Source organism: Salvelinus alpinus, chromosome 9 (genome assembly GCF_045679555.1).
Source record: "Salvelinus alpinus chromosome 9, SLU_Salpinus.1, whole genome shotgun sequence".
NCBI classification, from domain to species: Eukaryota; Metazoa; Chordata; class Actinopteri; order Salmoniformes; family Salmonidae; genus Salvelinus; species Salvelinus alpinus.
Genome location: NC_092094.1, coordinates 1,042,899 through 1,059,146, shown reverse-complemented (window position 1 = coordinate 1,059,146; position 16,248 = coordinate 1,042,899). Strand labels below are relative to the sequence as shown.

Below are 16,248 nucleotides of genomic sequence, written 5' to 3'. Positions count from 1 at the left end.
CTGACAAGAACTTGCACCATTCTCCTTCGACCTCTCATCAACGAGCTGTTTTCACTGTCAATTAGGTTAGTATTGTGGAGTAACTACAATGTTGTCGATCCATCCTCAGTTTTCTCCTATCACAGCCATTAAACTGTAACTGTTTTAAAGTCACCATTGGCCTCATGGTGAAATCCCTGAGTGGTTTCCTTCCTCTCCGGCAACTGAGTTAGGAAGGACGCCTGTATTTTTGTAGTGACTGAGTGTATTGATACACCATCCAAAGTGTAATTAATAACGTCACCATGCTCAAAGGGATATTCAATGTTAGCTTTTTTTTTTACCCATCTACCAATAGGTGCCCTTCTTTACAAGCCATTGGAAAACCTCCCTGGTCTTTGTGGTTGAATCTGTGTTTTAAATTCACTGCTCGACTGAGGGACCTTACAGATAATTGTATGTTTGGGGTGCAGAGATGAGGTAGTCATTCAAAAATCATGTTAAACACTATTATTACACAGAGTGAGTCCATGCAACTTAATATGTGACTTGTTAAGCAAATGTTGACTCCTGAATGTATTTAGGCTCCTTACCATAACAAAGGGGTTGAATACTTATTGACTCAAGACATTTCAGCTTTTCATTTTAAATTGTGTACAAAATTCGAAAAACATAATTCCTCTTTGACATTATGGACATTTTGCATTCAGTTAAAGTATTTCAATTCAATTGAATTCAATTGAATATTCACATTCAATATTTATATACAGTTTCAATATGGTACATATTGCATTCATTGTCTGAATTAAATTGACAAACAATCATTTCAAATTGATCAAAGTTTCATATATTCAATCTGATGCATTCAGATTTCGTTTCTAAATTCAGATTGAAAACTGCTCCGAACGACATCCCGGTACTCCGAACGACGTCCCGGTACTCCCAACGACGTCCCGGTACTCCCAACGACGTCCCGGTACTCCCAACGACGTCCCGGTACTCCCAACGACGTCCCGGTACTCCCAACGACGTCCCGGTACTCCCAACGACGTCCCGGTACTCCCAACGACGTCCCGGTACTCCCAACGACGTCCCGGTACTCCCAACGACGTCCCGGTACTCCCAACGACGTCCCGGTACTCCCAACGACGTCCCGGTACTCCCAACGACATTCCGGTACTCCGAACGACGTCCCGGTACTCCCAACGACGTCCCGGTACTCCCAACGACATTCCGGTACTCCCAACGACATCCCGGTACTCCCAACGACGTCCCGGCACTCCCAACGACATTCCGGTACTCCCAACGACGTCCCGGTACTCCCAACGACGTTCCGGGTACTCCCAACGACGTCCCGGTACTCCCAACGACGTCCCGGTACTCCCAACGACGTCCCGGTACTCCCAACGACGTTCCGGGTACTTTGCCTGCAAGGAAAAATAGAAGATCTAGGATACATGGAGTTCCCTTCCAGCCAATCACAACGTACAACAGGCTGCAGTAGTGAGCATTAACTAACAGAACTATTCTATATTTTAATTTTTCCCCAAATGTTGTGATATCCAGTCTTGTCTCATCGCTGCAACTCCCGTACGGACTCGGGAGAGGCGAAGGTCGAGAGCCGTGCGTCCTCCGAAACACAACCCAACCAAGCCGCACTGCTTCATAACACAATGCCCACTTAACCTGGAAGCCAGCCGTATCAATGTGTCGGAGGAAACACCGTACACCTGGCGACCGTGTCAGCGTGCACTGTGCCCGGCCCAACACTGGAGTCGCTGGAGCGCGATGGGACAAGGACATCCGAGCCGACTAAACCCGGACTACGCTGGGCTAATTGTGCGCCGCCTCATCGGTGTCCCGGTCACGGCCGGCTGAGACACAGCCCGGGATCGAACCCGGGTCTGTAGTGACGCCTCAAGCACTGCCTTAGACCGCTGCGATGCAGTGCCTTAGACCGCTGGCCAATCAGGAGGCTCTACCAGAAGTATTCTAAGATCAAGGACAATGTTTCACAATGCCTCTGTACTGCCACGGTACCACATTTCAACTGTCTGCTTTGATCACTTGCCAATTAGTAGAATGCAGGATAGAACAGTTAAACAAACAGCTGCTGTAAATTCAACAACAACTACACTGAACAAAAATATAAACGCAACAATTTCAAAGATTTTACTGAGCTACAGTTCATAAGGAAATCAGTCAATTGAAATAAATTCATTAGGCCCTAATCTATGGACTTCACATGACTGGGAATACAGATATGCATCTGTTGGTCACACATACCTTAAAAAAAAGGGTAGTGGCATGGATCAGATAACCTGTCAGTATCTGGTGTAACCACCATTTGCCTCATGCAGCGCGACACATCTCCTTCACATAGAGTTGATCAGGCTGTTGATTGTGTCCTGTGGAATGTTGTCCCACTCTTCAATGGCTGTGCGAAGTTGCTGGATATTGGTGGGAATTGGAACACTCTGTCGTACACGTTGATCCAGAGCATCCCAAACATGCTCAATGGGTGATGTGTGGTGAGAATGCAGGTCATGGAAGAACTGGGAAAATTTCAGCGCCCAGGAATTGTGTACTGGTCCTTACGACATGGGTCCGTGCATTATCATGCTGAAACATGAGGTGATGGCGGTGGATGAATGGCACAATAATGGGCCTCAGGATCTCGTCACGGTAACTCTGTGCATTCAAATTGTCATCAATAAAATGCAATTGTGTTTGTTGTCCGTAGCTTATGCCTTCCCAGAGCGCGATGGGACAGAGCCGACCAAACCCGTACCATAACCCCGGTACAGTTGAAACCAGGATTCATCCGTGAAGAGCACACTACTCCAGCGTGCCAGAGGCCATCGAAGGTGAACATTTACCCACTGAAGTCAGTTACGACACAGAGCTGCAGTCAGGTCAAGACCCTGGTGAGGATGAGGAGCCATCAGATGAGCTTCCCTGAGACGGTTTCTGACAGTTTGTGCAGAAATTATTCAGTTGTACAAACCCACAGTTTCATCAGCTGTCCGTGTGGCTGGTCTCAGACGATCCTGCAGGTGAAGAAGCTGGATGTGGAGGTCCTGGGCTGGCGTGGTTACACGTGGTCTGCAGTTGAGGCCGGTTGGACGTACTGCCAAATTCTCTAAAACGACGTTGGAGGCAGCTTATGATCGAGAAATAAACATTCAATCTCTGGCAACAGCTCTGGTGGACATTCCTGCATGTCAATTGCACGCTTCCTAAAAACTTGAGACGTGTGGAATTGTGTTGTGTGAAAAAAACACATTTCAAAGTGGCCTTTTAGTGTCCCCAGCACAAGGTGCACCTGTATAATGATCATGTTGTTTAATCAGCTTCTTGACATGCCACACCTTTCAGGTGGATGGATTATCTTGGCAAATGAGAAATGTTCACTAACAGGGATGTAAACAAATCTGTGCACAACATTTGAGATAAATAAGCTTTTTTGTGCGTATGGAACATTTCTGGGATCTTTTATTTCAGCTCATGAAACATGGGACCAACACTTTACATGCTGTGTTTTATACATTTGTTCAGTATAAATTACAGAGTAAAAAGGAAGCTTGTACAGAATACAAATATTCCAAAACATGCATCCTGTTTGTAGTAAGGCACTAAAGTAAAACTACAAAATAACTTTGTGCTGAACGTTGTCCTGAGTGTTATGTTTGGGGCAAATCCAACACCTTACTGAGTACCACTATTCATTTTTTTTCACCACTCTAAATATGGTTCAGTCTGCTTTCCAACAGACACTGGGAGATTAATTCACCTTTCAGCAGGACAATAACCTAAAACAGAAGGCCAAATACATACAATTATCCTGAGTGGCCTAGTTACTGTTTTGACTTAAATCGGCTTGAAAATCTATTGCAGTATTTGAAAATGTAGCAACAAACAACTTGGCAGAGCTTGAAGAATTTAAAAAATAATGTGCAAATATTGTTCAATCCAGGTGTGCAAAGCTCTTAGAGACTTACCCAGAAAGACTCACAGCTGTAGTCACGGCAACGGTGATTCTAACATGTATTGACTCGGGTGTGAATACTTATGTAAACTATATTTCATTTTCAATAAATTTGCAAAAACTGTTTTTACTTTGTCGTTATGGGTTGTTGTGTAGATGTGATTTATTTAATCCATTTTGAATTCAGGCCGTAACATGTACAACATAGATAGGAATACTTTCTGAAGGTGATGTGTACTACATCGTGAAGTGAAGTGTGTGATGTGTACTACATCGTGAAGTGAAGTGTGTGATGTGTACTACATCGTGAAGTGAAGTGTGTGATGTGTACTACATCATGAAGTGAAGTGTGTGATGTGAAGTGTGTGATGTGTACTACATCGTGAAGTGAAGTGTGTGATGTGTACTACATCGTGAAGTGAAGTGTGTGATGTGTACTACATCGTGAAGTGAAGTGTGTGATGTGTACTACATCGTGAAGTGAAGTGTGTGATGTGTACCACATCATGAAGTGAAGTGTGTGATGTGAAGTGTGTGATGTGTACTACATCGTGAAGTGAAGTGTGTGATGTGTACTACATCGTGAAGTGAAGTGTGTGATGTGTACTACATCGTGAAGTGAAGTGTGTGATGTGTACTACATCGTGAAGTGAAGTGTGTGATGTGTACTACATCGTGAAGTGTGTGATGTGTACTACATCATAAAGTGAAGTGTGTGATGTGTACTACATCATGAAGTGAAGTGTACTACATCGTGAAGTGTGTGATGTGTACAAACAAAGTGTATTTCTTTGCCATGTTGTTTTGCAGTATTGCTTTAGTGCCTTGTTGCATACAAGATGCATGTTTTGTTATATTTGTTTGGAGTTCTTTTCACTCTGTCATTTAGGTCATTATTGATGAGCCATCCTCTTCCATCACAGCCATTGAAATCACCAATGGCCTCACGGTGACATCACGGAGCAGTTTCCTTCCTGTCCTGCAGCTTAGTTCAGAAGGACGACTGTATCTCTGATGTGTCTGGGTGGTTTAATGCATCATTATTAACTTGACCAGGCTTAGAGACATATCAGACATGTAATCAGCACTACATACAGCCGCTTGTTCAGGATTATGCTGCTGGAGGTTCGATTAACATTTATTATTGAAATATTAGCACCAAACAAACACTATTTAAATCATTTAATACAGCCTTTTCAGTGGAAACACGAGAAGATTAAATGACATCCTGTTTAGTGTTTTTTTTAGAATGTGTTGATGTCCTGTAAATTAATACAACTATCTTTATGCTCTGCTTATAGAAGTTTAATTCACAAGTCATTTGTTCTACAATGTTCAAGTTTAGCACTTTAATTAGCCTTGCTTTGATTTCCAGGAAAAGTGATTGTCTGAATATTAGTCAACATCTCTCTTCGCCATTAACCTGCTCTCCTTTTATAAATTGGGGAATAACTAAGAAAAAGTGAAATATTTCATTTTATTGAAAAGATAAACTAGTGGATGAAAGCATGTCAGTATCAGGCCAGAGAAGAAGAGTAACTACTGAACTACCTCTACCGCACTCTAGTGGTCACCTATAGTAACTGCATATTATTACACACTGACTATTTCTTACCTCTTGGAAAATGGGTCAAGATGTGATATTGAAAATGACTTGGTAGAGCATGACGCTTGCAATGCCAGGGTTTCGGGTTCGATTCGCATGGAGAGAACCAGTACGAAAAAGGACCAGTACGAAACTACTGTAAGTCGCTCTGGATAAAAGCATCTTTCAAATGACTAAATGATGTGAACTCTTTGCCAAAGTAACTTTATTACCAGTTAACTAGGTTTGTTACAGGAACACAGTGGGTTCAATATCTTCATCTAATGAAATACTTACAGTAGAATGATGCCATCTCTTTGAAGTTATTAATACCCATATGATAACAGCCAATAGTATGAGTAATACTCTAACGTAGGGAGTTGTAGTCCAGTGGGAGTTGTAGTCCAGTAGCTGCCTAACTAATACCTGGACATTGTAGTCCAGTGGGGGTTGTAGTCTAGTAAGCAACCTTCCCAGCAGTGGACATAATGACCAGTACGCCGAAGGCTTGTAGGTAATGAAATCCAGATGACGTTTAGTCGTCTCCTCCACACAGAGACAGCATGGCCTTCTGGTAATCCCCCTTAGTGTGCTCCTGGAGAGGAGAGAGGTACAGGGTCAGGTTAGGGACTGGTGGGGGGGGCAGAGACATCAGGATTAGGGCCGAACAGACATGCGGAAAATCTCAATTGCATACTCTCTCCTTCTCAAAACACATTGGAGGAGAAGGTCAGAGGGGGACAGACCTCTGGCTTTTCTCCTCCAATGGGTTTGTAGAAGGAGAAGAGAGAAAGAGGACATGAGGTGTATGCAATTGAGATCTTCCCATAGAGATATCTGAGGAGGTGGTACAGTAGGGTGTTGTGTTACTGACAGAGATGGTCTGGAACAGACCATTAGTGTGGGGAGGTATTGATGTGTATTATTGTAGTGTGGTACTCACAGAGACGGTCTGGAACAGACCATTAGTGTGGGGAGGTATTGATGTGTATTATTGTAGTGTGGTACTCACAGAGACGGTCTGGAACAGACCATTAGTGTGGGGAGGTATTGATGTGTATTATTGTAGTGTGGTACTCACAGAGACGGTCTGGAACAGACCATTAGTGTGGGGAGATATTGATGTGTATTATTGTAGTGTGGTACTCACAGAGACGGTCTGGAACAGACCATTAGTGTGGGGAGGTATTGATGTGTATTATTGTAGTGTAGTACACAGAGACGGTCTGGAACAGACCATTAGTGTGGGGAGGTATTGATGTGTATTAGTGTAGTACTCACAGAGATGGTCTGGAACAGACCATTAGTGTGGGGAGGTATTGATGTGGTGTATTATTGTAGTACTCACAGAGATGGTCTGGAACAGACCATTAGTGTGGGGAGGTATTGATGTGTATTAGTGTGGTACTCACAGAGATGGTCTGGAACAGAGACTTGCCGGTCTGACTCTTGAACTCTGTTCTGACCTTCATGAGGTCGACTTCACACCGAGACACCATGATCCTCGTCACAACCTTCTCCTTCGCACTTTTACCCTGCAGATTATAAATACAGATTATCACCCTGCAGATTATCACCCTGCAGATTATAAATATACAGATTATCACCCTGCAGATTATAAATATACAGATTATCACCCTGCAGATTCTAAATATACAGATCACCACCCTGCAGATTCTAAATACACAGATCACCACCCTGCAGATTCTAAATACACAGATCACCACCCTGCAGATTCTAAATACACTGATCATCACCACCCTGCAGATTCTAAATACACAGATCATCACCACCCTGCAGATTCTAAATACACAGATCATCACCACCCTGCAGATTCTAAATACAGATCATCACCACCCTGCAGATTCTAAATACACAGATCATCACCACCCTGCATATTCTAAATACACAGATCACCACCCTGCAGATTCTAAATACACAGATCATCACCACCCTGCAGATTCTAAATACAGATCATCACCACCCTGCAGATTCTAAATATACTGATCATCATCACCCTGCAGATTCTAAATATACAGATCATCATCACCCTGCAGATTCTAAATATACATCATATTAACGCCACCTTCTCCATAGCGCCTTCACTCTGGACAGAGGCGAGACACAGTAAGCAGGCTAGTAGTAGGAGTACCAGTACTCTGCACAGAGGCGAGACACAGTACGCAGGCTAGTAGTAGGAGTACCAGTACTCTGCACAGAGGCGAGACACAGTACGCAGGCTAGTAGTAGGAGTACCAGTACTCTGCACAGAGGCGAGACACAGTACGCAGGCTAGTAGTAGGAGTACCAGTACTCTGCACAGAGGCGAGACACAGTACGCAGGCTAGTAGTAGGAGTACCAGTACTCTGCACAGAGGCGAGACACAGTACGCAGGCTAGTAGTAGGAGTACCAGTACTCTGCACAGAGGCGAGACACGGTAAGCAGGCTAGTAGTAGGAGTACCAGTACTCTGCACAGAGGCGAGACACAGTACGCAGGCTAGTAGTAGGAGTACCAGTACTCTGCACAGAGGCGAGACACAGTACGCAGGCTAGTAGTAGGAGTACCAGTACTCTGCACAGAGGCGAGACACGGTAAGCAGGCTAGTAGTAGGAGTACCAGTACTCTGCACAGAGGCGAGACACAGTAAGCAGGCTAGTAGTAGGAGTACCAGTACTCTGCACAGAGGCGAGACACGGTAAGCAGGCTAGTAGTAGGAGTACCAGTACTCTGCACAGAGGCGAGACACAGTAAGCAGGCTAGTAGTAGGAGTACCAGTACTCTGAATTTCAACACTACATGATGCAACATGGTGTAAACTGATGCCATCTGCAGTATTCCTTGTACTGTTTACATCTGTTGCAAGTCCCCAATTTAAACTATTCAAAGAACCAGGAATATATATGTTTATTAATTACCTTCATGGCCTCTGCAAGTCTGCTGGCGAAGTACAGTGGCTTGTTCTCAAAACACTCAACTGTAACAGAGACAGAGGAACTGTCAGAACCTGCTAATTAGTAAGGAACACCTCACCTGGCTGGAACTCCTCCAGGTCTTAATTGAAAAAACAAAAACTCGGCACTCCGTAGAATGAGTTTGACCACCCTGGTTTAAAGTCTTACCGAGTGTGAGGAAGGACTTCTCCAGGTCTCCCTTCACCTCCTTCCTGATGCTCTCCTGCATGTCATAGGGACTGTAGCTCTTGTACCTGTCAAACACTGGAGCAGACAACACACATTCAGACTGTTTAACAGGTATTAGACACCTTGGGACGACAGGGATCCGTTAACATCCACAGAGACAGAACATGAATTCAGTTCACGTAGCTGGTATATGCTTACAGTCTCTGTTAGTCAGTCCGTCAGGTATGTCCCTTTCTGCAGGTGTCAGGTATGTCCCGTCTGTCTGGTATAACGCCATCGATAAAAGACATTACTGTGCAGCCGTCTTCATCGACCTGGCCAAGGCTTTCGACTCTGTCAATCACTGTATTCTTATCGGCAGACTCAACAGCCTTGGTTTCTCAAATGACTGCCTCGCCTGATTCACCAACTACTTCGCAGATAGAGTTCAGTGTGTCAAATCGGAGGGCCTGTTCTCCGGACCTCTGGCAGTCTCTATTGGAGTACCACAGGGTTCAATTGTCGGGCCAACTCTTTTCTCTGTATGATGTCGCTCTTGCTGCTGGTGATTCCTTGATCCACCTCTACGCAGACGACAACATTCTGTATACATCTGACCCTTCTTTGAACACTGTGTTAACAAACCTCCAAACGAGCTTCAATGTCATACAACTCTCCTTCCGTGGCCTCCAACTGCTCATTAAACGCTAGTAAAATGAAATGCATGCTTTTCAACCGTTCGCTACCCGCCCGCCCGACTAGCATCACTACCCTGGACGGTTCTGACTTAGAATATGTGGACAACTACAAATACCTAGGTGTCTGGTTAGACTGTAAACTCTCCTTCCAGACTCACATCAAGCATCTCCAATCCAAAATCAAATCGGCTTTCTATTTCGCAACAAAGCCTCCTTCACTCACGCCGCCAAACTTACCCTAGTAAAACTGACTATCCTACCGATCCTCGACTTCGGAGATGTCATCTACAAAATAGCTTCCAATACTCTACTCAGCAATTGGATGCAGTCTATCACAGTGCCCCTTATACCACCCACCACTGCGACCTGTATGCTCTAGTCGGCTGGCCCTCGCTACATATTCGTCGCCAGACCCACTGGCTCCGGGTCATCTATAAGTCTATGCTAGGTAAAGCCCCGCCTTATCTCAGCTTACTGGTCATGATAACACCCACCCGTAGCACGCACTCCAGCAGGCATATCTCACTGGTCATCCCCAAAGCCAACACCTCCTTTGGCCGCCTTTCCTTCCAGTTCTCTGCTGCCAATGACTGGAACAAATTGCAAAAATCACTGAAGCTGGAGACTTATATCTCCCTCACTAACTTTAAACATCAGCTATCTGAGCAGCTTACCGATCGCTGCAGCTGTACACAGCCCATCTGTACATAGCCCACCCAATCTACCTATCTCATCCCCTTATTGTTTTTATTTACTTTTCTGCTCTTTTGCACACCAGTATTTCTACTTGCACATCATCATCTGCTCATCTATCACTCCAGTGTTAATCTGCTAAATTGTAATTACTTTGCTACTATGGCATATTTATTGCCTTACCTCCTCACGCCATTTGCACACACTGTATATAGACTTTTTTCTATTGTGTTATTGACTGTACGTTTGTTTATTCCATGTGTAACTGTGTTGTTGTTTGTGTCGCACTGCTTTGCTTTATCTTGGCCAGGTCGCAGTTGTAAATGAGGACTTGTTCTCAACTGGCCTACCTGGTTAAATAAAGGTGAAATAAAATAAAACATTTAATATGTGGTCTCTGTTAGTCTGTCAGGTAGGTACCTTTCTGCAGGTGAGGAACACTCCTCTCTGACATGATGGAGATCCAGGTGGCCACATCTGTTCCTTTCCTCTTCACCCCAGCATCATACAGGGCCTGGAGACAATATTACATAACACATTACTATAAACCTTAAACAGGGCCTGTATGGTATCATACTAGACACCATCATAAAACTTCTATTGTAGTGAACCTGACTCTAGCTTTTCAAACAGATGGTTTTATTCATGTGTATATATATCTGGTTGATGTATCCATGGTGACAGACTACTAGACAGGACAGTAGATTGTGCTTACTCTGGCATCTTCATCGATCTTCTCATAGTCCACCACACTGGAGGGTTCTGCCCTCTTGGCCTGTCAACAGATAAGATTAGAACAGGATCAAAGATCAACTCAATAACAGACAACTTACTGCAGTCATACCTGCACCATGAATAGTTGGGGTTAGTTAGGGTCAGGGATGGAATTGAAGGTTTTTAATCCACCGGCCCGCCGGGCTAGCCGACTTTAATTTGTTCTAGTCCTGGTCCAGAACCTGTGTCATGTGATATTGTAAAAGACAGTTTCTCTAGCCAGCAGGTAAGTCCGGCACATTTTCTACTAGCCTGGTCTAAAAAGTACTAGCCTCGGGCTAGCTTAACTTCCATCCCGGGTCGTACCTGCGCCAGGGCTACTTAGGGCCGTACCTGCGCCAGGGCTACTTAGGGCCGTACCTGCGCCAGGGCTACTTAGGGCCGTACCTGCGCCAGGGCTACTTAGGGCCGTACCTGCGCCAGGGCTACTTAGGGCCGTACCTGCGCCAGGGCTACTTAGGGCCGTACCTGCGCCAGGGCTACTTAGGGCCGTACCTGCGCCAGGGCTACTTAGGGCCGTACCTGCGCCAGGGCTACTTAGGGCCGTACCTGCGCCAGGGCTACTTAGGGCCGTACCTGCGCCAGGGCTACTTAGGGCCGTACCTGCGCCAGGGCTACTTAGGGCCGTACCTGCGCCAGGGCTACTTAGGGCCGTACCTGCGCCAGGGCTACTTAGGGCCGTACCTGCGCCAGGGCTACTTAGGGCCGTACCTGCGCCAGGGCTACTTAGGGCCGTACCTGCGCCAGGGCTACTTAGGGCCGTACCTGCGCCAGGGCTACTTAGGGCCGTACCTGCGCCAGGGCTACTTAGGGTCGTACCTGCGCCAGGGCTACTTAGGGTCGTACCTGCGCCAGGGCTACTTAGGGTCGTACCTGCGCCAGGGCTACTTAGGGTCGTACCTGCACCAGGGCCAGCAGGAGCTTGGCGAAGTCTCCCGAGGTGTCTCCAGCCACATCCTTCTCCAGATCTTTCTTGAACACTGAGGAGATCAGCCACATTCAGCCACATCATCATTTCCCACAAAGCCTGAAACTCAGTGGTCTAATGATGTAATTTACTAGGTAGATAGACACAGAAAGAGAATTATAACATCATATTATAAATGTATCTCTGTGGATTCAGACTCACGTTCCTTGTAGACAGTCTTAATCTCAGCCAGTTCTGAGGAGCTGCGAGAACAGACAATCTCTATCAGCACCTCCTCGTCCGTTCCTAGACCCTGCAGACACACAGGCATGTTGCATTACCATAACATTGTACTATAAGGTTAGGATTATATTGTAAAGGTCTGTTTTAGCTCCAGTGGCCTTTATCCCTCCCAACTGCACTGTAGACATACTACCAGCAGAGGGCAGTAGAGACCACTACACAGCTATCAGATTATAACAGAGTTAGTTACTGTAGACATACTACCAGCAGAGGGCAGTAGAGGTTTGGTTAATGAAAGAGACTGTCCAGTACCTTAATGGACCCTTTGATCTCAGAGGCATCGTACTGAGCTGTACTCTTCATCAGGCCTAAGATCACAGTCTCCAACGACCCAGATAGAGCCCCCTTCAGGGCTGTCACCAGATCCTACAGGAGAGAAACAGAGAGCATGTTACTTAGATACAGGCCATGTTACAGTCAGAGTAACAGAAGAGACAGGCCATGTTACAGTCAGAGTAACAGAAGAGACAGGCCATGTTACAGTCAGAGTAACAGAAGAGACAGGCCATGTTACAGTCAGAGTAACAGAACAGACAGGCCATGTTACAGTCAGAGTAACAGAAGAGACAGGCCATGTTACAGTCAGAGTAACAGAACAGACAGGCCATGTTACAGTCAGAGTAACAGAAGAGACAGGCCATGTTACAGTCAGAGTAACAGAAGAGACAGGCCATGTTACAGTCAGAGTAACAGAAGAGACAGGCCATGTTACAGTCAGAGTAACAGAACAGACAGGCCATGTTACAGTCAGAGTAACAGAAGACAGGCCATGTTACAGTCAGAGTAACAGAAGAGAAGAGACAACCCTCACAGGTGTCATGACAGTTCACGTGACATTAGATCATCAGCGAAGGGTCATCTTATTGATTGAGCCAGTTGACCCTAGTTTCTGATTGGTTGAGTTGTCCTCCTGTACCTTCTTGGCTCTCCTCTCATAAGCGAACGCGATCTCTCTCCTCTGGCTGTAGGTCCTCTTGGTCAGAACAGCGATGATGGTCGCTTCATCCACTCCTGAGGTGACATCCCAGAAATACAAAACATCAGATCATTCAGGAATAAGTGGACATTGTTCTAGATAACTAGACATTGTTCATTGAATAAAAATAATCAGTAAATCTGAATGACGAGGAACACTTTAGTGGTTAGGCATTAATGATAGTGAACTGGCTATCCATTATACCAGTCTGGAGAGGGACATCTGCCAGTCTGCAGGGAACTAGCTTGTCTGGATGCAACTCTGTCTGCCACTAACTGGTATTATGAGGCTGCTGCTAGTACTGAGGCATTGCCTTGGGAACATTCCCAGTTCAGGCAGGAAGCTGACTCAAATACCACAGACTGTTGCCACATGGATACCTTTTACCCAGCCAGAGCCAAACCCAGCCTCTAACCCAGCCTCTAACCCAGCCTCTAACCCAGCCAGAGCCAAACCCAGCCTCTAACCCAGCCAGAGCCAAGCCCAGCCTCTAACCCAGCCTCTAACCCAGCCTCTAACCCAGCCTCTAACCCAGCCAGAGCCAAGCCCAGCCTCTAAACCAGCCTCTAACCCAGCCTCTAACCCAGCCTCTAACCCAGCCAGAGCCAAACCCAGCCTCTAACCCAGCCAGAGCCAAGCCCAGCCTCTAACCCAGCCAGAGCCAAGCCCAGCCTCTAACCCAGCCAGAGCCAAGCCCAGCCTCTAACCCAGCCTCTAACCCAGCCAGAGCCTAACCCAGCCAGAGCCTAACCCAGCCAGAGCCAAGCCCAGCCTCTAACCCAGCCAGAGCCAAGCCCAGCCTCTAACCCAGCCAGAGCCAAGCCCAGCCTCTAACCCAGCCAGAGCCAAGCCCAGCCTCTAACCCAGCCAGAGCCAAGCCCAGCCTCTAACCCAGCCAGATGCCTCTCTTACCCTTGGTCTTGATAGCAGTCTCTATTCTAGCAGCATCTTTGTCTGGATCGAAGTCAGACGCAGGAACGACAGTAGGGTATTTGGGCTCACAGGACTGTAATATATAATAGTTTATATTAATATAGTTTAATATTAGAGACGACAGTCAAGTATTTGGGCTCACAGGAGAGTCAGAAAACATCAGTATTGATGGTCACTGTTACAGTAGTGGAATACTAGTATTAATAGCAGTAGTAGCAGGAGGAGTACTGTGGTGCAACTTTCTACTGGAGTTTAACATTAATACTACTTACCCCCACATTAAGAGACAGTTGTCCCAGAAACTCAGATACCAGCGACATGTTGACTGTCCTGTAGAGGGGAGGGGGGGGGGGTGAGAAGAGTTTATTGTTTTAGAGACAGTTCTCCTACTGAGAACCGTGTAGTTTAATCTCCTGATCATCGCCACTGGGAGTTGGGTAACTCTCCAGACCATCCAAAGGTCTGATTGGTTCTCTCAGGAGATTAATTACATTCTTCTACTAACTGCAGCGTCTCTGAACCAATCATCTCTCTGTCGATATCTAAGGCACCAAGTCCTCTCTGTTTATCAAAATGACTAACTAGATGTAACAGTCTGTCAACTATTATACGTCCAGCCTAGACACACCCTGATGAAACACTAGCTAGCACAGAGAACTAACTTTAACTACTACCACCCCTTACTACAACAAGCTAAACACTACATCCTAACCCCTACTACACCCACACCCTAACCCATACTACTACACCCTAACCCCAACTACTACTACTACACCAACACCCTAACCCCTACTACTACTACTACTACTACTACTACACCCTAATCCCACACCCTACTACAACCTAACCCCTACACCCTAGCCCCTACTACCACACCCCAACCACCACAACCTAACCCCTACAAATACTACCACACCCTAACCCCTACAACTACACCCTAACCCCTACATCCTAGCCCCTACACCCTAGCCCCTACTACCACACCCTAACCCCTACACCCTAGCCCTTACTACCACACCCTAACCCATTTGGCAGACAACCAGCACAGACACACCCTGGAGCTTGCAGCAGAGCACTCTGTCTCAGGGAGGCAGTACAGCTGAATCACTTCTCAGGACTGTTCATACAGAGAAAAGACTGCATTCTGAGCACACATATATTCTACTGGACATGAAGAAACAGATACAATGAAAGACAACACTGTGAATCTAACTTGGGTTTAGTCCCCTACAAGTAAAAACTCACAGAGCTAGTTTCGGTATGACAGAAATCCTTCCAAGAGCTAGTTGAAGCCAATTGTTCTGATACATTTATTGTAATGAATGTCAAAGGAATGATCAGTTTACCTGACTGTGCTGAAGAGAGCTGTGGTGCTGTAGAATAGTCCTGGCTATGTGGCTTGGAATGGGTGTGGTCCTTAAATACCACAGGGAGGTTCTACATGGAGCTTGAGAACCTATAATACAGCTCTCTCCTTAGTCTCCACCCCTGAGTCAGGACCCACAACACACAGACATTTGTGTTGGAGAGATATACACTACCTTAAAGGTAGAACAGACAGCATTTTAACTACTTTGCAGATATGAAACAGACTAATTATAATATCAGTCAAAAATATCAAATTCCCAGTTTATATTACAAAATCAACTTTTTTAGTTATATTTAGTTATATAAGTTATATTTCACTCCAAAATAGAGTAAGGCATTGCTGGCAGAATAGATGGATGCAGTTCAATGATTAATGTAATTCACCAATACATGTTTTAGTAGTCCAACTATTGCTGTTTGGTTGTAAATCACAGCTGGTACAATTTACTGCCTCCACCCAGGATGCACCGTTTCAGTTTAAATGAACTCAACATTTTGGACAAAAACGGACGAATGTAAACAAAGGCTGGGAATGTCAATACAATTAAACTAGTAAGGAAATGATCACAAGTCATCCGTAACGTGGCTAGTTGATCTATTTATTCAGCTATTTATTCAGCTATTTATTCAGCTATTTATTCAGCCTGCTGAAAACCCGGAGCCCGACGTTAACTAGCTAACCGCTGGGAGGATGTCATTGACGACCGGATCAGTGGCCGACTTCCCCCATATCGTCTTCCGGTGGCTACAACTACAGATGCTGGTGCCATTCGGTTAGCCAGCTAGCTATGCTGAACTTGAATATATCTCTTAGTTGTTAACTAAATGTATTTTGTATAGATCAAATGAGAGGGCAGGCAAGTCCCCATTCAGATGTCAAAAGGTGGGTTAGCACCAATGAGGAATATAAACACTGTATTG

General features: G+C 45.5%; 1 protein-coding gene across 2 annotated transcripts; it reads right to left on the bottom strand.

The window, feature by feature from the left end:
• Positions 1-5,761: 5,761 nt before the first annotated feature.
• On the bottom strand, positions 5,762-15,434 carry LOC139584131 (annexin A2-like). Of its 2 annotated transcripts, none has more exons than XM_071415648.1 (13): positions 15,306-15,434; positions 14,232-14,289; positions 13,939-14,032; positions 12,967-13,061; positions 12,303-12,416; positions 11,970-12,060; positions 11,741-11,820; positions 10,782-10,841; positions 10,487-10,580; positions 8,676-8,771; positions 8,472-8,530; positions 6,965-7,087; positions 5,762-6,147 (listed from the first exon to the last, which is right to left on the bottom strand). In XM_071415648.1, exons 2-13 carry the CDS (start codon positions 14,277-14,279, stop codon positions 6,088-6,090), a joined length of 1,014 nt encoding a protein of 337 aa, XP_071271749.1. In that variant the 5' UTR covers positions 14,280-14,289; positions 15,306-15,434; the 3' UTR covers positions 5,762-6,087. The 2 variants fall into 2 exon arrangements, with proteins under 2 accessions (XP_071271749.1, XP_071271748.1); XM_071415647.1 differs by lacking the exon at positions 15,306-15,434 and adding an exon at positions 15,205-15,284.
• Between the last annotated feature and the right edge of the window lie 814 nt (positions 15,435-16,248).

Coding starts and splice junctions, on each gene's coding strand:
- LOC139584131 (XM_071415647.1), bottom strand. CDS start 15,269: ATGTATCAGAACAATTGGCTTCAACTAGCTCTTGGAAGGATTTCTGTC. Junction 14,290..15,204: donor GTCATACCGAAACTAGCTCT/GTGAGTTTTTAC, acceptor TCCCCTCTACAG/GACAGTCAACATGTCGCTGG. Junction 10,842..11,740: donor TCCTGCTGGCCCTGGTGCAG/GTACGACCCTAA, acceptor ATCTGTTGACAG/GCCAAGAGGGCAGAACCCTC.